The 23,277-nt window shown below is 39.3% G+C and overlaps 1 protein-coding gene across 15 annotated transcripts in view; it reads right to left on the bottom strand.

Moving 5' to 3' along the window:
* PARD3 (par-3 family cell polarity regulator) overlaps positions 1 to 23,277 on the bottom strand; it is a 467,913-nt gene that overhangs the window by 411,974 nt on the left and 32,662 nt on the right. For all 15 annotated transcript variants that reach the window (XM_087778504.1, XM_087778469.1, XM_087778511.1 and 12 more), the window contains exon 2: positions 4,683 to 4,784. In XM_087778504.1, coding sequence (XP_087634630.1) covers positions 4,683 to 4,784 — 102 coding nt within the window. The remainder of the gene's footprint in view (positions 1 to 4,682; positions 4,785 to 23,277) is intronic.

A 23,277-nucleotide genomic window follows, 5' to 3' on the forward strand; every position in this document is an offset into this window, starting at 1 on the left:
CCCATCATGCTAGAAGCAGGCAGGTGTTAAATTCTCCATAATATTAATAGAGTCTCTGTAGGTCTCTAAAAGTGGATGCAAATGAAGTGCAATTGATCTCACTGAATTTCACCAGCAATCTGATTACTTAACATAGTTAACTCTAGATCACGAATGCTTATGAACTCCATTTCTGCACAGATCTATGAAATGAATCCCCATTCCATTCTCACCAACAGCATTCCACTCAGAACAGCAACTTCTTGCACATCTTTCTAGGAGGTTGGAAGTACGTCTAACCAGCAGTAAGTACCAACAGCACCATGATCTTACAGTGACCTGGGCCGGATACCAACACCACACACAGGAACACTGTGGTAAGCGTGAAGCTTCACGCCAGACAATACCAAACCATATTCCTCTGGTTTTTATGTCTGCACTCAGTGGGCGTAAGTATGAATTACACACAGTGAAGAGCTGACTGAATATTTGAAAACGTTAAGTCAAGCAAAGAAAGCCCATTCCTTAGTTTAGAGAACAAAACCCAGGCTGTAACTCTAAGCATACACCAAAATACAGTGGTTATTTTTGAGAACTAGCGTGTTGAATTTATCAGGACAGTGATGAAGGAAATTATAAGATGATGATGCTTTTAAATTTACAGGTTGCTGAATTGCCAAAATTTATGAATAATTGCCTTTAGGTTCATACCTTACATTGTTTCAAACTAGCTCTATTTGCCCTATTGCTCACCAAAACCAGTAGCTGCTAATGGCAGGTCCTTGCTGTTCTCTTGGGAAGGAAGGCCTCTAATTTTTGAGAAATGTAGCTATGGCAAACATAGACATTTTGATCTCCAAAGCTTTTGCCTGAGCATTATCATGCAAGAAAAAAAATACATAAAATTGCACAAAATAATTCTTTTAAATTGTGCAAAATACAAGTGACTATTTCAGTGAAAATTCAACTGGGAGCAAGTTATGTTCATACACATACTTTTAAAATGGGAGATTAGACAACAATTTCCTGAATATTTTTTTCCATGGATAAACAAGGGTCTATAAGATCCCTGAATAAGTACTTTCATATTACACTTGAAGTATGAGGATCACTGAAGTGTCTATGTGCTTCAGCCTGCCAGGAGAAACCATGGTTAAGGATGGGGGGGGGGGGCGCGTTTCGTTCAGTTGGCTGGGGTTTTTTCACTGTTGAGAATGTCTGCCTGCTAAGAACTGAACTGAGGTCATCGAGTATGTTATCATCAAGCTGGAAACTTGTCAGGTTGACATATGTTTTCTGAGAGCCTTCAAATGACGGGCTACTTTTACAAGTAACAGAAATACGAACAAATCAGTTTGTTAACTTATCTTTAAAATATTGTTCTAATTACTAAATGCACGAGAAACCTATATTTTTAAAATAACAAAAATAGGTTGACTAAAAGCAAGTTAAAAGGAGTTATTTCTCCTTTATTTCTGGAAAAGAGATATTGGATATTCATCTGCCCAAGCTTTTCAAGGAGTTTCCTCAAACGGTACCAAGCATGCTCATACTTAGGACTGGAATGGATGCCACTAGTTGAAAATAGATTCTTGGTTTTTGTAGCCAAATACTTTTCAAAAACAAAGGCAAGACAATCCATTTGTATTCATGTATACAGAGACACAGATAAATATAGAAAACATGTATGTATTTCTATTGAAAACTATCTTTCCATAATAAAACCTAACAAGATTTGCGCTTCAATCAATCACAAAAGTTTTCCAAGAAAAAAGTTATCCAAATGAGCATTTATTAATTTTTCTTTTAATACTGTTACTACCATTAACTGCATTAACCAAGTTTTCATCAGCAACTTCATGTGGAGTGATACTGTGTAATATGAATGTCGAAGCTGCATGCCAGCTAAGTTAGAATGCATTATGCACTTTCTCAATGAACTATGTTAAAGGGCTTAAGAAAAGCTGTTTCAGGAAGGAACTAACAGCTTAGCAAAATCAATTTTTCCATGTAGTTTGTTTCATGTTTTTCTCCTTTTTTTGAAGGGAGAACAACGCTGAACATCACAAATTATTCCAGAGAGCAACTGGTTAACCCTTACTCATCCATTCTGTTTTAGTAAGTGACAAGAGAATACAAAAATATAGACACTGAAGATGCTAAATAAAGTCACCTTACCATGCTGCATTTTAATGTGAAGGACACCATCACAAAGATACTTCTCTTATTCCATTCAGAACAGCTGCTGTCTCTAAGGGTCTTTGTATTTGTTATAGGATAGAACATTTTCTCCATGGAGACAGTGGAATAGGAGTAACTATATTCTTCACATTACTTGGAGTTTTATTTTACTAATATAGTTAACTATACAGAGCAATAAATTCATCAAGAGGGCAAGCTGATCCTTAGCTGCTTCGCATTCTGTATTGTGCTTATATGACACTGTACAAATAATTATGGCATAAAAGCAACATAAAAAAAGACAAAAATTACATTTATTACTGTGGGAATGATTCTTACATCTAAAGAGCCATGATAAGAGCAAACTGATTTTCAAAAGTGCAGATGATAGGTAGTGAATAGCTCAACGAACCTGTCTTCAAGAATGTAAAGAACTAAGAACTTCCTCATGAAAATGAACACAAAGATATTAAGTGTTCAGTTTTGCAACATCCTAGATATTTTTGTCCCAATTGAAAAAAAAAAAAGATAGGTTAATGTTTAATTTTGAGCCTAACTAATCCTACAGACCTCAGTAATGATTTAATTAAATGTTTAGACATCATCTGTTTAAACACTTTTTAACAAGTTATGCTTAAGTGTATATATACAAAATATCACTAACCAGAGATATATTCAGAACCTTGCATTAATGAGACCTGTATCAGGTTCTGCTAACACAAAACTAGTTCATACACTTGCTATGGAGGAAGCATCAAATGCAAAGCTAACAATCCAAAACTAAACGGAACCAGGAAGGTCAGCTATAAAATATAAGACGGGAAACTGAAAAACAATGACTAATGACTGAAATGCTTGAAAAGAATCAAACATGAAGGTCCAGTGAGAATGATTAATTCAAGGATATAAAGCAGCACAGCACAGTACATGTTTATATTGCACCTTCCTGATCAATGCTACAAGGTCCTTTAAAAAAAAGGAAGTTTAACTGATAAGTGCTATCAGTAGAGACATGGCAGAATCACAGAATCAGAGGATATGAGCTTGGCAAACGCAGAAATAAATACTACTAATTACTAGGTATCTTGTCCATCTATAAACAAAAACAATATTGTAATAATGACTTTGCCTGTTTCAGTTGCAGTCAGAGTTTTTCATCTATTAGTCACGCACATAAAAACACCCACAGAGTTTCACTGTGAGGAATTACCCCACTTGAAGGCAGCAAGCCGAGGTAAGAGCCAAAGAATGAGGTCTTGAAGTCACTAGAATTCAAACTTCTCCTTCTGAAGGGAGGAGCGTGTGAGGAGCTAAGACGTGCATAATTCAAATATATATATAATAATTCAAATACATATATAGTGACAACTTCCACCAGCCTCCTTGAGGCCTGTAAGCAAAAGTTAAACTAATCATGCAGCTGAGCGCTTCAGTATGAGATAACTAACTAGAGGTTTTAATTAGCTGTTCATGAAATCTTAGCCGGGCACTATTTTTATGGAAGAAATTCCTGAAAACTCAGCACTGTTACTCTATACAGCTTGAGTCATCCCAACATTTCAGACGGCGAGGAGTCTCCATGTCCCAAGACTCCTCACATATTTTTTCTTTATAAAGTCCCAGTTGAAATAACCATGTCAATTAAATTTTGTCACAAGAAATAACTGCAGGCAAAGTATTTATTTCTGAAAAATTAGCCTAAGAGTCATCATTTGGCCGCTTTTCAAGGAGCCTTCAGAGTGCCTGTTGCTTCCAATAGAGGCAATTAAGGATCCTGTCTGTGAAGGGAGTGGGGTCCTGAAACACATTTCCAGACTGCAGTCTGTATCAGGCTCGGACGCTCTGAAGAGCTTCAGCGAGCACATGCAGCTTTGCAGAGAAAAGTGGCATACTTACATACAGCTTTACAGTTTGCCACAGTGTTTCTTACCTTACCCTTTTTGAACATGTAATTCAAAGACACAAGCATCTATAACCTCAAACAAACAGCCAATAACCAAAAACCTCTTAGCTGACTGCAACCTAAATCTCTACTTAAAAAAAAGTAAAAGAACTCAAGACCCAGCAGTGTATAATTATTTTCTCAAGTTCTGTGTAACCAGCAATTCCTCCCAAAAAGGTTTTTGAAAAACAATCCACCAACCCTCCACAGTTTAAAAACAGCATGTATTTTTCACATATTCAGCTAGTAACATGAAGCTAAAAACCTACAGATTCAATATTTTAGCATTATTGTTCCACTGTATGAGGTTTTTTAATTCTTTCAGCCTCCTTTTCTTACTTGAACTTTCAAAGAACCAAAAAGGATGGATTTCAAAACCCATGATTTCAATAAAAGATTTTCTGTACTTTTTGAAAAACAGAACAGTAACAGACTTCTCACATCTGTCAAGCAAACTATATGCAAAAAACTTAAAACCTTTGTATTGACTCCCCGTTTTGGACACACGGAGGAAGCACAGAACACTGACGTGCCGACGCGCAGCGCGTGCTGAGCTGCTTTCATAGCTATTTGTACTTACACGGTCTTTGTCATCAGCTACATCGCAAAGAATGTCATCGAGATCTAAGATCCCACCATCCCCGTGCTCCAGTCGATGTACTTGTATCCAGTAGTTTGGATCCTGCATAAAAGGAGAAGAAAATAATATCAGATATCACATACCAACGGAAAAAGGTTATTCCACCATATAGTTAACAGCGCAGTCCTACAAACGCTCAACGTTAAAACATCCATTTAGGTCATGTTCCTGTAAATAAATGTAAATTGAGATGTAAAGCCAAAGTTCTTTTTTGAAATCATCCTAGATTAGATACATACTCTTCCCACTTTTATCAGCTCTGCATGACTCACAGTCCCATCACTAACACGCAGGGGAACAGCATTCCCAGTGTTACTGAATATATGCACTACATAAAGGGAAAATACATCGTCCTCAAAATAAAGTATCTCAGAGAGTGGTCAACAGGCACAAAACGTTACAGGACAGCTGTAAAGTGTGGGGTTTTTTACAAGACAGATATAAAGGGTACAAAGCAATATTTAAATGATATCAAAGGGCTTTCTACCTGTGCTTTGATAGAATTGGTAGATGGGATATCTAAATCTTTTACGAAGAACACTTTCCACATTTTAACTACAAAAAAAGATACATATACACATACATACAGACACACACACATACATGTGTACATATATGCACATTTATATGTGTGTGTGTGGTTTTGTGCGTATAAATGTGTCTACCAGTAACTGGGAAGACTGGCTTTATAGTCTTCATCATTACTTTTGATACAAAAGGAAACCATAACTGATAGAATAAGGTTGTGTCCACAAAATGTCTTCTACATACCGCTACATGACCAGAGTACTGTTTAGCACTCAATGTGCTATTCTTAAAAAGTTTGTTTTCTAACAGGAGAAAGTTGTACTATAAACACACGACCTGAACATGATACATAATCTTTTCTTGCTTTTCAAATATTCCCCTATAACAGTGCCAATGCCCCGGGCTGTTGTTAAGTGTCTCGCAGTAAAAGAGCTTCCTTGCTTTTCACTGAGCAGGCACAACTGCAGAAAGTGACTAATTTGAGGACCTTCAAACTTGCAACATCTTGCAAAGTGCCTGACTTCCTAAAAATAGCAACTGGCATCCAAGTCTTTTCAGGTATCAGTGTCTAGAACTTAAAGAACAAAAAACAAAAAACAAACCTGAAACAAACAAAAACAAACAAACAAAAAAAAAACACACAAAAAAAATGTCCACCCTTAAAGAACTTGAAAATAATTTGATTTCTTAAAGGATGGAACAGGACAAGAAATGGGACCACCAGAATTCCTCTAAATCTATATGTGTTTTTAAGTCTTGACAGGATACGCTGCATGAAATCCTGGACAGCACACTGCATGAAAGAATATCAAGGGATATTCATTTTGTTTTTAGTATCCTAGAACTCTATTTGCACATGATATATATGCATAGGTCAAAGATTTTGGAAAAATTTGATAACCATGAAACTTACTTTATTGTTTCTATAGAATCATAGAACATAAGTACATCTACCTTAAATACTGCTGTAAATCATCATCATCATCATACGATCAGATCTCAGAATTACATTTTACAGTCATCAGGCTAGTCATTTCAGAAATTCAATGACAGGTGTTTTTTTTTTCTCTAATTTCTCTAAGTATTAAATATCATTACCTTACATTTCTTCTAAGCAAGTATTTATTACACAATTAACTGATTTTCCTAGTACACAGCTTTTCCCCAACCTGCACTTACTGTTGTAGCACGTTATAGGAGATAATTCAGCATCCATTTTTTAAGTAAAAATTCAGGAACAACTGAAAATAGTACTACGTTATTCACATTGCCATGCATAGAGGTGCACACATAGCTACACATTACAGAAATTTACTCTGTAAAAAGGTATGTAATGCAAATAGTAGGATAAACTTTTTGTTAAGTTTGAATACCCCACTAACACTTACAGACAGGGCTGGAAAATGCCTTCTGTGTAAACCAGAAATCCTTAAAAGTTCCTTAACAAACAAGTTTCTAAAGGGAAGTCTGCTGAAAAGGTGCCTTTGTAAACTCCGCTCTCCCAACTAAAAGGAAAGAGGATCCTTCCTCATCTTCCATCCCATTACAAAAATCTCCTCTGCCTCTCGTACATACATCAGAGACTGAAACGCAGTTGGGAAAATCCAGGCTTTGAAGCCACAATCAAACTGGCGAGCTAGTAAGCATCTTGCACTCCTAAAGGACTTGATTCAGGTGTCCTCTGCTAATTACCCCATCTCAAAGCCCAGTCAGAATTGAACCATAAGCCAGGCTTCACTGCAAAATCAGAAATGGAAAAACTAGTTCAGGCTTTAAGAGAGTCTGATCCCTCATATGTCGCACTCTTCACCATTTTTGTTTGCATCACTTAATCTTCTTCCAGAAGAATCAAAAGATTAAAAACAGATAATTGCAATACTGGCTCAGTGAATTGACTACATCCATCAAAACAAACAGCACCCAAAATGAAACTACAACTTCAATATTCCCGAATCCTTTTTTTTTTTTTTCTTCCTACCACAAGTATTTCCTACCTCCAAGGCAAATATAAGAAAACACACACGATTACAGAATCAATAGTAGAAACGCCCACTTCTAAAGCACTATTGTGCTATTTCAGTATGTACAATCTACATTAAAAATAGCTTTGATATATAAGCTGCATCACTTTTGCTAATTAGTTCCTTTAAAAGTTTCTCGATATTGCATAAGAACTTTTAGATAGACTTCGTTTTTCCTGCATCACCTATTTGTTGTGCCATAGCCTGAACTGCTCTGGTCGTTTTTCCTGTCAGACAAGGTCCTGATACAAAACAATACGTTAGCAAGACCAGACAAGAAATATAGAAAACAAGTTTGGCAAGAATTTACTCTGGCAGGATTTGGTAAGTAAATATGAAATAACAATGAAACTTTTCATTAAAGCCCTCTCCAAACTTCACAGAGCAGTCCTTCTCGGGGCCCTTTTACTCTATTAAATGTTTCACGTAAATCAAAGGTTTGATGGGGGAAGAGAGGTCTAGCTGGGAGGGGAGTAGTCACATTTTGTAGAGCTTAGTTACACCATACTAAAAAAAAAAAAAAACACCAAAACAAAACAAACAAACCAACCAACCATTGAAGGTAGTGATTTTACCAAGTTAAGAAAATCCACAGCTATTTACGGTTCCAAATTTTAATAACTAATTCTATGTATTAACCAACCAAACGACATGGAAACACTCAAACCGCATAAATGTTCACATTTAAATTCCTGTTCTGTGTTCTGTCTACAATGAACATACATTGCATAAGAGTCAGCTTGTATGCACTGTTTGCTAAATACAAAAGAAATTGGACCAAATTTAACACTGATCTGAATTCAAGTACTACTGCATTACAAGGGTGTCTGTATTCACAGCTTGGTCAAGTTGTATTTCTCTACTGCAGCAGTAAACATATTCATAATTCCCTATGCAATAGCAGTAATATAGTCTTCGAGCACTTTCTGAAGCAGTCAAAAATATTGTTTTGGCTTAGACCAGTTACTGAGTCATAAAGTGGAAATCGGCAATTACCAGAGTTTACTGGAGTTTACGCAACTTCATCTGCGCGGTAAACTGGTCCAATCGCTCCTTCAGGACACCCAAAACACCTTCGGGGTCACCCTCTCCTGATGACAGCGAAGGGCTCTCAAGTGAGATCTCACAAACCGGAACTTGTTCCAGTACTAACCCCCAAAGAGATGGCCTGCTCAGGGCATGTGCAATGGGGTGCTTCCACCAGTGAAAAGCAAAATGTCTTCTAGTTATAAAACAGGAAAAGTAAAAAATATATCAAGTCTACAAAAGTCAGTTTCTGTAAAGATGAAAAAAATACTGAACAAAATTTTAAAAATTACTCAGAAGCTTTTCAAGGAACCTGCTTCAGAGTTGTTCTGGTTTAAGAAAACATCCCAGAGTCAGACACTTTGCTGTTGTTTCAAAATTTGAATTTGTATATTACAATTAGATTTTCACGTTTTGTCAACAAAACAAAGCCACATTTATGTCCTCTCACTGTTATGATTGTGTAAAAGGGTACTGCACTCTCCAAATCTGCAATGCATTTAGAGATATAAAACCACACTTTGATAGAAAACTCATTAACTACACTGCTCCACCAATGTGTAAATTAGCAATGTGCAATGATTTTGTAAAAGCTGTATAGAAGCCTTTGTCACCAGTTCATGCAGAAGAACTTGCAAGTTCACTTCATTGAATACAAGGACAGAAGTAATGCTAAACCTGATTTATATCTTCATTTAAATATTGCATCACTCAGCTCAAGTCTAAGCAAGCCAGATCTCCTGTTTCCTGTGTACACCCATTTAACTATTCTACTTGACTACAATTATAAAGGTACTTATAACTTAAACTCATGAGCACTACATTTTCTGCTCCAAAGTCCTCTATAATGGAAGATAAATATTTGCTAAGTGAAAACCAGAACTGAGAATGGAAGCAAGTGCACATTACAAAGGCAGTAAGAATGCAGCCATTCATATTCTGTTTATTCTCTATAACATGACTTCTAAAAAGCACAAAGGAAAAACTGAGAAAACCATTCATTTAAGTAATATCACTCAATATTCTGTAGCTAACAATTCTCTGTTCCCACATAATGGAAACAAGGACCATATGTGGAAAACAATATCTAGAAACAGAAATGGAAACTGCAATGTGTTCTTATTAAATGGCCTAGGAAGATTTCTTATGCCTTTAGTTCCAAATAGGTGTCTTGTTTTTTGTAAATGTATCCTTTCAAAAAACATATAAAAATGTTTAACACAAAACGTTACAATAAATAAGACTATTCTTTGAAATATTTTGTTCATGTTGTACAAGAAGAGAACATCACAAACTTCTCCGTCAGAAGCAGCTATCTATTTAAAGATAATGCAGAAAATCAGGCTCCTAAAAAGCCCGCCTTACAATGCTTAGTGTTTACAAGTTATGCCCACTGCTGTGACTTAATCTCACCTGCCCGCCAGGAGGCTGTCCCAAAGCATCAAAAGGACTATTTTCTCTGCATGGCTACGATTAGGTAGTTGGGGGCGAGATCTGCGGGGGTGACTTCTTGTGTTTGGTTCGAAGCCCACCCAGAGAGCACTACCGGGGGAGGACAGCAAGCGCTCCCCGAGAGGTTTCTCTACTTCTTACCTCTGACCCTAACAACTCAGGTTTCCCAACTGCAGCTTTCAGCTGAGTGCAGACCAACTGTAGTTGCCACTACCATTTGTTACACATCTTGAAATCAAGTAAATCAGATTTGTCTCCCCCCACACACCTATATTTTCTAATCTGTACAGGCCAAAACAGGAAGAGTATTTCTTACCAAGGAGCAGTACCTGGGGAAACAGATTGGCTTTGCCAAGCGGAGCTCACCGAGGCTCTCTGTCCCTGTCAGAGATCATCTTTCTAAAACTGAAATGATTTAAATTAAGGTATCATTTATAGCTTTTTGCTTTAAGATCTTTTTCAGTATGTAGATCCTTAAATGATTTTTAAAAAACACTGTCAACTGGACAGTTGTGCACAGGTATTTCAGCATAACTCAACGGAAAATGGACTCGCCACCAGGACATGTGAAAGCAGAGGCAGATCCAAGTGTGTCAGTATAAATTCTCATTTATAAATGAGGAGATAAAGGGAAAGTAAGTATATACGTTTAGTTTCTGCTTAAAACCATCTGAAATTTAAGATTACATGGCCATGCGTGTGGCTATCTTCACTTTTGAGTAGTCTGAAAACAGATAAAGCCTTTGTGGCAAAAGAGTACACAAAGATCAAAACCGACTAAATCATCAGGCGGGGGTGTGTACCGGACTTGTCTGTTCAGCAGCATATGGCACTTGGGCATGTTAACACAGGCTGAAAGGAAAATAATAGTTAATAAAAAACTAATATATCTGAAAATTTGCCAGTGAATTCATTCATTTCCCTGTCTAGCTCTGTGCTGCAGGAGGAACTGTCAAAACAAGCAGGCAGGTGCCAAAGGGAAGCCACAAACGCTCCCAATGTCAGCTGGATTCCAGTTACGTTCCACAGCCCAAGAAGCCGGCAAGAACAAGTCCCTGGGTTTGAATGGCATCTCCTTCCCATTGCCTGTCTCCTTGAATTTCAGGCACAAAGACCTGCTGTGTAACACACGACAGAAGCAAAGGGGGGGGGGGGCATCCAGCTTCAAAGGCCACTGCACTCTCTTACGTACGCTGATCCTGCACCACAGACAGCTGGCAATAATGATATAACGTAAGTACGTTCACCATCTCTGCAAGGGCACAAGCTGGCAAAATACTTAACATTAATGAAAGTAGCCCAGGAGACCTCAGAAAGCAACTGATACCTGTAACAACTCTTAAGTTACCAGGTGATGAGTTGAAAGGACAGTTACCTTTTCCATTTCTGACCGTACTCCATCTGCAATCACTCCCCTCATACCGATCTTAGAGCATGTTTACTCTACCTTGCCCTGCGCCCCATGAAGTCAAGAAAAACAGGGCTACAGAAGACTACAGAAAATAGCTGAACGCTGTATAGCAGAAAATAAGCCTTGTGACTTTCATCTTTTTGTTTCTTAACCTGTAAAACTGCTTTTTGGACTGGGGATGTATCATGCTTAAGTTAATTTCTTGGTATTTTGTATTACCAAGAAATAGGGATATACACCCAGGAAGGTTACAAACCATGCCTTTAGAAGGAAGTTTGGTCAGGGATTCAGTGTTTTTCAAACATGCAAGTGTATATACAATGTCTTCAACCAAGGGGTATATACTGATCCCAGATACAAACTAGTTATGAAAAAGAGAAAAACATGCCAATCTGACCACTGAAGCATCTTCCACTTTTACACTCACCAATGCCTTCCCAGCCTCGCTAAAAGGGCTTTAATTTACCAGAAATCCATCCAAGACAGAATCTGAACATCTGGCCAATATCACTCTTCCTGAGACACTTAAATGTTGGAAAGGCTGTTTATGAAGTAAAAAAAGAGTAATGTTAGGTTTTGCATGCATCCTGCATGTCCACTTTAAATAATAACAGTGATTTACTTACAAATTGATCACTTTACACTATCAGTTTCAGTCCTCAGCACAGAAGTCTGATAGCCAAAAAAAATGAGCCAATTAGTCCGCCACTTTAGCAATTAAATGTCTCCTAAAACCCACTAAATTGAAATAATATGGTCAGTAACCACTGGAACACTACTACACATCAAGTTGTGCTGCATTACCACTGGAGTACAAAAAAGCATCAAGGAACTACTGGATCCTGCTTTAAACAGCAGAAGGTTGGTATTAAAAATGGTAAATTTACTTTGGCTGTTAGCCACTACACAGTTTGCATAAACTTTCAAATGCACACATGAATCTCTTGCTCTTCTGAAAAGAAATGGTGGTTTCCTAAATCTGTAAGAGAAGTAGTCCAAGATGTACTCTAGAGCTACCCTTCCTGTTTTCCTACCCTACAATTTTCTAGACAAAATACTGTGTCTTAGGATATGTAAGTTCTTCCTATTAACGAGTTACCTCCGTGCACCATGGAAGTCTCGATTTATTTTTTTTTTTTTTAACTCATCCACTTTACTTAGAAGCTATCTATACCAATCCACAAGAAATCATATCACTAATTAATTTAAATCATCCTTCCTATGTGCTGCATATTTCTGATACCTATTAAATAGCACATCATCTCTATATGCCCCAATAGCCTAACATCATGGAATAATTCAGGTTGGAAGGGACCTCAGGACATCCCAGAACCGACGCATGCTGAGCAGAGAGGGATGATCCCTTCCTCCGTCTCCTGGCCGTGCCCTGCTGACCCAGGGCAGGACGCTGCCTGCTGCCAGGCTGCAGGGCTGGCTCCCGCCCGCTCACTGCCCCCAGCCCCAGGGCAGCTCCAGCTCCAGCCCCAGCCTGCGTCACTGCGTGGGGCTCCTCCTTCCCCAGTGCAGGACTGGGCATAGAATCACAGAATCATTTAGGTTGGAAAAGACCCTTAAGATCATCAAGTCCAACCGTTAACCTAGCACTGCCAAGTCCACCACTAAACCATGTCCTTAAGCACCACGTCTACACCTCTTTTGAATACTTCCAGGGATGGGGACTCAACCACTTCCCTGGGCAGCCTGTTCCAACGCCTGACTACCCCTTCAGTGAAGAAGTTTTTCCTAATATCCTATCTAAATCTCCCCTGGCACAGCTTGAGGCCATTTCCTCTCGTCCCATCGCTTGTTACTTGGGAGAAGAGACCGACCCCCACCTCGCTACAACCTCCTTTCAGGTAGTTGTAGAGAGCAATAAGGTCTCCCCTCAGCCTCCTCTTCTCCAGGCTAAACAACCCCAGCTCCCTCAGCTTCTCCTCATAAGACATGTGCTCTAGACCCTTCACCAGCTTCGTTGCCCTTCTTTGGACACGCTCCAGCACCTTGATGTCCTTCTTGTAGTGAGGGGCCCAAAACTGAACACAGTATTTGAGGTGCAGCCTCACCAGTGCTGAGTACAGGGGGACGATCACTCCTCTAGTCCTGCTGGCCACACTATTCCTGATACAAGCCAGGATGCTGTTGGCCTTCTTGGCCACCTGGGCACACTGCCAGCTCATATTCAGATGGCTGTCGACCAACAACGCCAGGTCCGGGGGTCCTGGCTGCATTTCACACTGCTCCTGGCAGCCTATTAGAAAAAATACTGCACAGAAAACTTTTCTCATTGTCAAAACTAATGACTTTAGTGACATTTCTTTACAGCACACTGTCCTCTAACCACTAGGAGGTGCCACCACCAAAGGCCAGATCCAGGCTCCTGAGCACCCCACCAGTGCCTGGACTCTGCTACTGGCATCAAGTCAGGCACCCACAAAAATGGAAAAATTATTTTGTGCTGACACTAGAACGCACGCGGCAACCAACTTTAAGAATTAATAAATGAATAAAGCTTTACATTTGGCTATGAAAGAGTAACACATTTTCTCCATGACTACCGATTGTTTATGCTCTGCACAATTATGTTCTGTTTGCTAGAGGGGAAAGAATTAAATATTTGAGAAAAATACATTGAGTGGAGTGACGTTGTATTTCTAAACTCCCTCATGTCCATGCTGTGAGCACTGAATAACACTGTCCAGCCCAAACTGCAAAATAAAACTTTTACGTGGGATTTATTCCTCTGTAGGAAAATCCTAGACATCTATCCAAGCACTGCCACAAACTCCAAGTGTGCTAAATCCACAGTAAGGCAAGGAAAATGTGCCCTTTTCAGATTATTTTGCTGTAACACACGCTTACTCCATAACCTGCATTTAAATACAACAAATAATGCAACAAAATAGTTTATCAATTACAATTTGTAATTATCAGTATTAACGCCAGATGACAGACATGAATTACAGTAATCAAGTCCAGAGCTCATGAATATGTAATGAAATGCACTAGGTATAATGGTGCACAATCTCCTCTGCAGGGACATCAAAATTAGGGCAATGATGCTGAAGAAATGAAGAACATCTTTGATTGCAGCTCAACAATTGAACCATGAGTGAATCTGATGAAAGCGAGAAGTGCTTTCTCTTTCTTCCAAGAGCTTATCTCTTACCTCCACCCATCATCACAGCATTGCTTGGATTTAAGCATTTATCATTTTTTTCAGCCACTATGGTAGCTCTTCAAATTCAATACTAGATTTAGACTGGAATAATGGATTTTACTGGAATAACCATGCATGTGTGTATGTCTTTATATACACACATATATGCTGTAGACTGACACGTGTATGATTGATCTATGTTGATTAAACACAAAAAATTACGAGTCTGGCAAAACATTTCAAAAGAAATACAGTTGTCCACCCTACTGACATCCAACATGAGATAAAGAGCCTAACTTATTTCAGAAAGGTACTGGAAATAAGATTTCCATTTGGAGGCCATTAATATCAAACGCTATGAAAGATGGAAACAACCAGTTTTGATATATGCTCCCAGGTGGGCAGAGTCAATTAATCTCATAGTATGTGAAGGCTAAACAATGATTAATATACAGAGAGTGTTGCAAAAACATTATTATATACAGTGCCTCACATTTCCAACACCTTGTGAACTATGAAGTTATTAAAAAATATGAAATGCCACTCTGTTCTGATGACTGTATTATTCCTCTGGGAGCTTCAAAGTCAAGGCTTGGTGAGTAGGACTTTGCAATATAAACAGCTTTGCTGAACCATGTAGAAGGAACGCACAAATTATGTGAATCACAGAGAAGTTTATCTCTGTTTAGGTTGGCTATGATATCTTAAGTTTCTGATAGGATTTAGAGTTTTAGCATCCCAGACACCTTACTCTTCCCTGCCACCCAGTCAGCTGTACAGAGGGGTGCCCACGAGCTCTCCCTGCCTCCTGTCCAGGTGCTGTAACAGGGTGCGCGTGGGAACAGATGCCCCACGCTCCCTGCACCGCAGCACAGCAGCACGCAAGAGCAGCAGGTTTCCTGGGCACCACCTGCTGCCTACACAGTAACTCCCTGTCCGGTTTAGCAGAGAAGCAATGTGTCACCTATGTCTGTCGGATCCAGCCGGTATACGGCACAAATAAAGAGTGACAAACTAACAAATGCTGAAAAACACCTACAGATCAACACCAGGTCCTAGGACCCAGAATAGATACGTGGAGCATTTCTACTGATCTGCATTGCAGGGAAATCCTGCTAATAGTGACTGGGGGACTGAAAGGTTCAGGAGTTTCCACTGTGCCCTACAAAAGTGCTCCCAAGACCATAACTATATTCCCTTCCTTTGCTCTCTACACCTGTGTGCACATTATAGCTCACACAAAAGGCTTTCTACACTGCCTAAGTACGCTGACACGAGGCCAGAGGACCCCCGTGCACCACCACTCTGCCATCTCACCCATAAGGATCAGACACCCATGGAACAGTATCTCTGTTTAACATACGCCTGCGCGCACACGCGCACGTGCCGCCAGGTCAAACCCACCAAGGAAAATTGGTTTCCAGTTAGCATCTGCAAAAGCAATGTGGAAATAATCATAGGAGCATGTTAATTTATCTGTTAAACACTTTTCAAGATATTTTAACCAAAACAGGCCTTATTTTCATCTCTGGGGAACAATTTTTAGCAACAATATTTAGCTATTACTTTTCCAAACTGCCCAGTCTTTTTGAATCAGTGTAATTTCAATACCTTCTTGTGGTACTGATCTAAGTGTGTAGTCACTCATTTCTAAACATGCTTAGCATTTGTGTGAAACTGAGAACAATCACTATATAAATTCAACTATTACAATCATGATTATTTTATAAGGTTAAATAAAACACATCTGTCGATCTCTTTGAATTCAGGGCTCTGATTGCTGCTAATCCAGAGCAGGAACTGCAATGCAGCACTCCATGTTAGGGTGAAGGAGGGAAAATACCTTAAAACCAAACTCCTAAAAATAGTAATCTCGAGGATTATTTGTTTTGTTTTCAAATGTATTCATAACTTCTGAAGATAAAGACTTTTTTTTTAAAAATTGACCCTAAGGTAACCTTAGGTTTACCATGGCTGTACTCCTACTGCCTGACCATGCTGCAGGGTATTACCATGTTTAAGATGAAATGCAACTAGCACCATAGCAGGCTGGAGACCTCACCAGGAAAATAAAGACAGAACTAATGCTGAGTGCTACCAGCTCCACATTTTACTTCTCCTGCTATTTCAGTTTGCATCCATGTTTTGTTCAGATGTCATCAGTTACGGTTCCTCCTCACAAATCCACAATAATCCTCTTTTTCAAATAAATAACTAAGCTCATGTCTGGTCTAAGCTTGAGGCTAGCCCCAGTTTAACCATAAGAAACCAGAACGCCATTCCCACCCTTTGAGTAGTGAAGGGAGCTCATAATGGGAAAACCCTAACTCCTCTCCTTGCCCTGAACCCTCACATTATCAGTGACTCTCCTCATTTTCAAAATCCTCCCTCAATCGCAGTCACAGTTCCAGAATGCCATGTACACTAAAAATCGCCTGCCCCCTGCGGCTGCCGGGTGCCTCACAACCTTCCCTCTTCCTCCGGCCGCTGGAAACCCACCCTTCTCCTCCATCATCCATGTCTAGTTATGGCTCACCATCACTTCCACACCTGGCCAGCAGCAGAAACAGAGAGCACTTCCAAGATGTTAAGCAAACACAGATGACAACTATTGGAAAAAAATTATTTAAAAGCATGCCCCTTCTATTTACTACACTGGTACTCCTTCCAACTTGACTTTGTGATACCCTCACAGACCTAGCTGTATTAGTGCCCATCGACATAAGCAAAGCTTGCCAAGTTAAGCCCCCTAAATGAACCCACTAATGCAGGAAGATGGGGGTTAGCATTAAAAACCTCCCTTTACTTCCTTAGTTATCTTCTCCCTTGTCACCTCCAGCGATAGGGAGCAGCCAGCAGCAGTACACTGAACTCTAACCCATTACACATCTTTCAAAATTGCTTAAATCTCTAACAGCATGTCTGCACTCGTCAAAATTAAAGCAGAAGACCTGATTAAGAGAGAAGCAAAACCAGCTAGTCTTCTTGACCAGAAAAGAAAGCAATGAAAAATAACCATTAAAACTAGTGAAGCAATGCCAAGCCCTATTTTGAACAAAAGGTAAACCTTTAAGTCTTCTCAACTGAGCTGTAAGTATAACATATAGGAAATTGTAAAAACTGCTTAATTTTTCCAGCTCAGGGCACCGCAATTTGTATCTCCAGAAGTTTGATTAATATAAGAATGATGTGACACTTTGGTATTTTCAGTCATGACTTATAATGTGGTCTAAATTAGACATTCCCATCTTTGTAACAAAGTCAACCTTGGCAGTAGATACAGATAAACGACTGCAATTGCATGCAGAGTAACAATGTTAGAAATACACTCAAATGCACCATAATATTCCACCTAGAATTATACCTTCAAGCCCTGAAAAACCCAAGTAGTTATTTTTCTTCACTTCTGCTACACAAATCAGAGAGTATCCTCTACTTGGTCAAACCTGAGTTTGAAAGCTCCAGTTTCTATTTCTTTATGTGCTTTGAGAAACTGACTTTATTGAAAATGTTTTCAATATAACAGTGTACTTATATTATACACACACACATTCATATATATACAGAATCTGAGAATCTTTCATAACTAATGGCAAAAATAAGTTTCACATAGGATTGAAAACAAAAATAACTCAACCCCACTGTATTATTCATTTACACGTATATCTTCACAGAACAGCAGTATTTTTTAAAGCCCTGCAACTTTATTTTCTGTAACTAACCCCTTTAAAACAAATACAGTATATTTGAGACTAAGAACAAGCAGCAAACCCTGCCTAATGAGCTATAGGAAAAAAAAAAAAAAAAAAAAACAGGTTCTTAGAAACTATACAAATCTTTTTTCAGAAAACCTGTTTATATTATTCACCTGGGATATCTCCAACTGGGGCCACACCAAAAGGCAGATATAAGAAGGCGCTAGCATTTCTTGCTGACTTTGAATGATCAGTGCATAACAAATGCTGTTGTTACATACATTAAGGTAGTGTCTTAGGCTCCACTAAAGAGAAGAAACTGCTTACTGTTCTGTAACGTAGTAGAGCAAAGAGAAAAGAGCTTGAGGAATAGAAAGAGATTAAAATATGGCATCTTTTTTTAGCCTAGGTTTTAGATAGCATACGCTAACAGCTCCCCAGACAGTACTGCATCAAGCTAACCGAAGTTGTAAACCATTTCGTCTAACCGCAGCCTGCATCCATGCATTTTTGCAAAACACTTCAAACTAACTAAACTTCGCAAGTTTTCTTCTAGCAACCAACAGGCCTTTGTTATGTCTCTTCTCTTCCACATTAATAGCAACAGCACTGTTAAAAATACAATGAAAGTTCCAATAACTGGAATAAAAATATAATTATAAAAAAAATCCCTCATACTTTAAGCAGCAAGACGTCTGGACTGACAGAAGCTTGCAAGCATCAGAATAACAACCTTGTATATATAAAACACACTCTCCAGTTCTTATATTTAAAGTCAGGAATATCATTCTTAAAGAGGAAATCTGCCACAAGAGATTTGGATTCTCACATTTCTGTTATGCTCTATTTTGATTCAGTAGGGGGGGAAATATTATGTATGTTTATACAATTTAAAATATTAAGTGAAAATATTAAGTGAAAGATAATCATTTTCAAGAGGTATGGGGCCTTGCTTTCTAGCGGAGAATTCTTCAACTCGGCAGAAAGCCTTACAGCTGCTTTTACGTGCTTTTTCCCACAGGCAAGGGCTGCATGCCCCAGTGCACGACACCTAAATCGTCACCTGGGGATTGAGTTGCTCCATGGCTGTAGGAGACAGGCTGCTGCGAGAATTCCCAGGGAAGATCCTAGTCTATATATAGCGAGCTGTTCAGATATGGAGAGGTCATGAACTTTCTTACTTCGGTAAGACACAGAGCAGGATCTACCGGCTGCAAGCTACAGATAAAGCTGGCCAGGGGCCTTTGCTATCTTCCAAGTAGGCAGCATTTCCAATTCACAGCCCTGTGCACCTTCAAAATAAAAGGGAGAGGGGGAGGAAATCAAAGTTTTACCGGAATTTTACGCATCAGTGCTGAACAAAAGGGAGAGGCAAGAAACCTATTCATTTAGTCCTCAATTTAAAAACCAGACTGTTTATACGAGTCAATGTAATAGATCGCATGACCATAAAGTAGGCGGGGGGACACAAACACAGCGCGCACACGGTAACGCAGGAGGAGGCTTTACGCTCTCCCGGCTGTCGTGAATCAGACACTGACTCACAGCAACACCCTCAGCCAGGCCAAACTTCTGTTCCAAGTTCACATGCATGGATTTCATCAGGAGGTTTGCACTGAACAGTAAAATTTAGCCGTAATAACATCTTATTTTGCTGGATGACTCGCACCTCTTCTACCCTTCCTGTTTTCTAAAAGGCTGATTTCATTTCACTCTGTTCTTTTACATAGCATGCAGGTTGTTACACTAGGAATGCAGTTCCCTTCCTGTCTAGAAAGACAAAGTACAACACCAAAATTAGCAATAAAGTAAAATTTTGCCATTTGAAAGAAGAGAAATATTTTAGACAGCTTAGAGATACTAGGAATCCTCACCCTTAGGAGAACATTTTCTTAAATGCAAGCTTCTTGAAAACCAAACTTGAAGTAAAAATGTCAGTTTTGGCAAAGCTTTCATTTGATACGAAGATTTTCTAGCAGAGACACCAGTGGCAGTGATTCAGATCTCCAACATCTGGGCTGAAAGAGACGCGGGTTTACAGAGCACTGCAGAGTTCGGCCTCGCTGCTGGACCCCCGCCTCCCAGCTGAGCGCCCTGCCCCATGGAGACTCCCCCTCTGAAACAGCCCTCTCAGGCACTGCAGGGAATAGTTTTTACAAAAGCTGCCCCTTTCATTGAAATGCTGTAAAAAATCCCTAAAACCTGACGTATTTTCATACAACAGAAAATTTGTTCCCTAGGTAGTTCTATTATTTAAAACCATGGGGATTTCAGAATTGACTTAGCTTTAGCAAAAAAAAAAAAAAATTTAAACTGCCTTGGACTCAAAACTTTCAGACCTCTCAAGCTCATACAAAACATTCTTTTCAGACTGAGAATCTACATCAGATGAGATCAAATGTAATACTGTGATAGTCACCCATTCTCCCCCATTACAAAGACAGGGACAAAAAAAAAAAATACACCTTCTCTTGAACTCTGGAATTTTTCATGCTTCCTATGAGAAGTACAATCTCACTGCACAATACATTAGAACATATTCAAGCTGGTCTCTGCACTGGTCTGTAAAGTAGGAGTAAAAGCAGATGTGTTTAAGCTGTTAATTCAGAACATGCTGTATTTTGTAAAATGAAACAAATCAATTAGAATTTAGCACATCGATGTTTTAAAGTGTTGATTTATATCCTCATACACAGTAAATCCAATAAAAATTCTTATACTTTGAATTCTAAATCACTCTTACCTGGATGACTTATTTAAAGACATTTTAAAGAAATTTAAAAAGAAAAGACTTCCTTGAAATTTTAGTAGTCCACCACGTGGCCTTTGATAAGCTACACACCCTTTTCAATGTTCACAGGAAAAAGGGCATGTCTTCAAAATAGCTACTTTTCCAAACATCAAACAAACAAAAAAAAATGTGCTTAAGCTTTTATACTCATATGTGCTCAAAAGACAAATGTTACACTGAAACCATTAAGACCAATATACCAATGACAGACATGAGAAATAGTTCCATAAGTAATTATGTCTACATATATTACACTGTACAGAGATATTCAGGATGCAAAATTTGGACCTCGGTCACAGCTGAAAAGATGCTTGTATTTTGATTCACAACACCATCACAGTCGAAAAGGAAAAAAAAAAAAAAAAAAAGTTACTTTTGCTTTAGGATATTCACACCTCAAAATCCAAAGCCATTTAGATGGAAAGCTTTCCTTTGAGCTCACCTTTTTTGTGCACATCAAACACGGGCAAGGCTATAGGTACTTACTGAAAAGGCTTAACTGTAACGGAGTTAAGGTGGGGTGTGCAGAGCGTGGTGGTGCGGTGATGCAGAGGAAAAGCTCAGTGAGATGTCCTCCTCCTCCACCCCCAGCTTATTACTGACATGACCACAGCAGTCAGAGATTTCAGCGGGAACCAGAGTCCTGCTTTCCCAGAGATGGAGCACCTGCCTCGGAAAACTTACAGCTCATAGTTGATCTACTTGAAATTATACTGACCTACCTGATTGAATTTCCTAAAACTCATCTTATTATTTCCAGAGAAGATTGTGCATGGGCAGGGGTGTCCCACAAGTAAGAGGTGCCCGTAACCTGTCAATGCCCAGTTAACTACTTTATATTCTGCAACAGGCATATCCACAGCCTATTTTGGTGCAAGCTCAATGAAATGAGAAGCACTTTCCATTTCTCTGATGGGGCTGAGGTACAGCCGTTGTGCCTGTTGTACAGCCTTTGTGCCTGTTACACTGCTTGCGCTGCATGGGAGAAGGGCTCTCCCACCTCACCTCTCCCTTCCTCTGCTCTCCTGGCTGCCTCTGAAGCCAAAGGAAGAAAATAAAAAGAGGGCTTCAGACCAGAAGTAAACATTACTATATTCTAACCAGCAGCAAGAGTTTGGGAAAATTACACAAACCACTGCCACTGCCGTCCCTTCAGAGACTCGGGGGTTTTGTCCCACACCAAGAAGCCTTAAGAGTCTAAATTATATGGATAAGACACGGGTTAGCCGGGGCAAGCAGGAGGGAGGGCAGAGGATGCAGGTCAGTGGGGGATGTTCAGCCATCTTTTGAAGATGTGCAGAAGCAGCTCTAAGCACAGTACAGAAGTATCACAGGAGCGAAAAAAAAAAAAAACAAAAAAAACCCACAACAGAATTTGCCATTACTAACAGATGTCCGTCCTTTAAAAGAAAACCTCGCCATTATTTCAGCTGAACTCTGAAAAATATCGTTTGTCTTTGGACTACAGCTCACAGCTCAAATTTTCACAGTGCAGCTCAGGCACAGAGGAGATAAGCACAGGGTTTTGTACAATTAACTTGTATTTAGCTATAGAATACTTCTGTCTACATAAGTCTCTCCTGTTTCAAATCTTAAAGGCGAAAAGGAAAGGTTACTCGAGACTTCTGTTTCTTACATTCTCTTTTGATTACAGACTAAATCCAAAAGAGACTACCCTGAAAGGCCAAGATAAACGTGCAACCACATAATTGGCCTGGCTCAAATGGCACTGAAGTCAGGAGAAAATGCCCCCAACTCCAGAGAGATTCAGCCTGTGCTTGAACACCACATTAAACTCTGTTTACAATTTGCCTGAAAAGGCGTGTACATATGCTACAGGAATGTTTTGCCAGGCTCAGCCCATGATGGTAGATATACCATAAAGAGCCCTTGTCTTCTGCCAAGACATGTGTATAGCACATCTGCATTGTTTTTCTTGCTCACCCTCAGAAAGCATTTTAACTTGGCATAGTGGACCATGTTTTATTCTAGGGCAATTCTTGCATGCTATGTCTTTACAATGGGTCAGTGTTAAACAAACATTTGCAAAAGTTTGAACTCCAAGTACACAAGAAGCGCTCAGGAAGCGAAGTAAATAAACAAAGTTCAGAAATACGTTTGATTCCTAACCCATGGGATGAGTAAAGAGCAAAATTGTCATTTTGCTATAAAGCGGGTACTGTGCTGTGATACAGGGCGGTTGGCACATATGAATAAGTGTGTTATTATACGTAAGATGTCTATATAACAGCCAGCTCATTAATTTATATGACTCCCCCCTTCACAAGATGAAAGCAGATTCGGTTTACATCAGAGGACAACTAAAAGGAAACTCTCAGGCATATCGCACATGACTTCAGGGACAGCAGGGATAAATTAAGGAATTTCAGTGTAATATTATTACCAGAAGTTTTGGCCAGCTACAACATGCAGGACAGAAACAACTGGAGGTCA

The sequence above is a fragment of the Nipponia nippon genome, unplaced genomic scaffold (genome assembly GCF_047370975.1).
Source record: "Nipponia nippon isolate SJK-2023a ecotype South Korea unplaced genomic scaffold, ASM4737097v1 scaffold_1, whole genome shotgun sequence".
NCBI lineage: Eukaryota > Metazoa > Chordata > Aves > Pelecaniformes > Threskiornithidae > Nipponia > Nipponia nippon.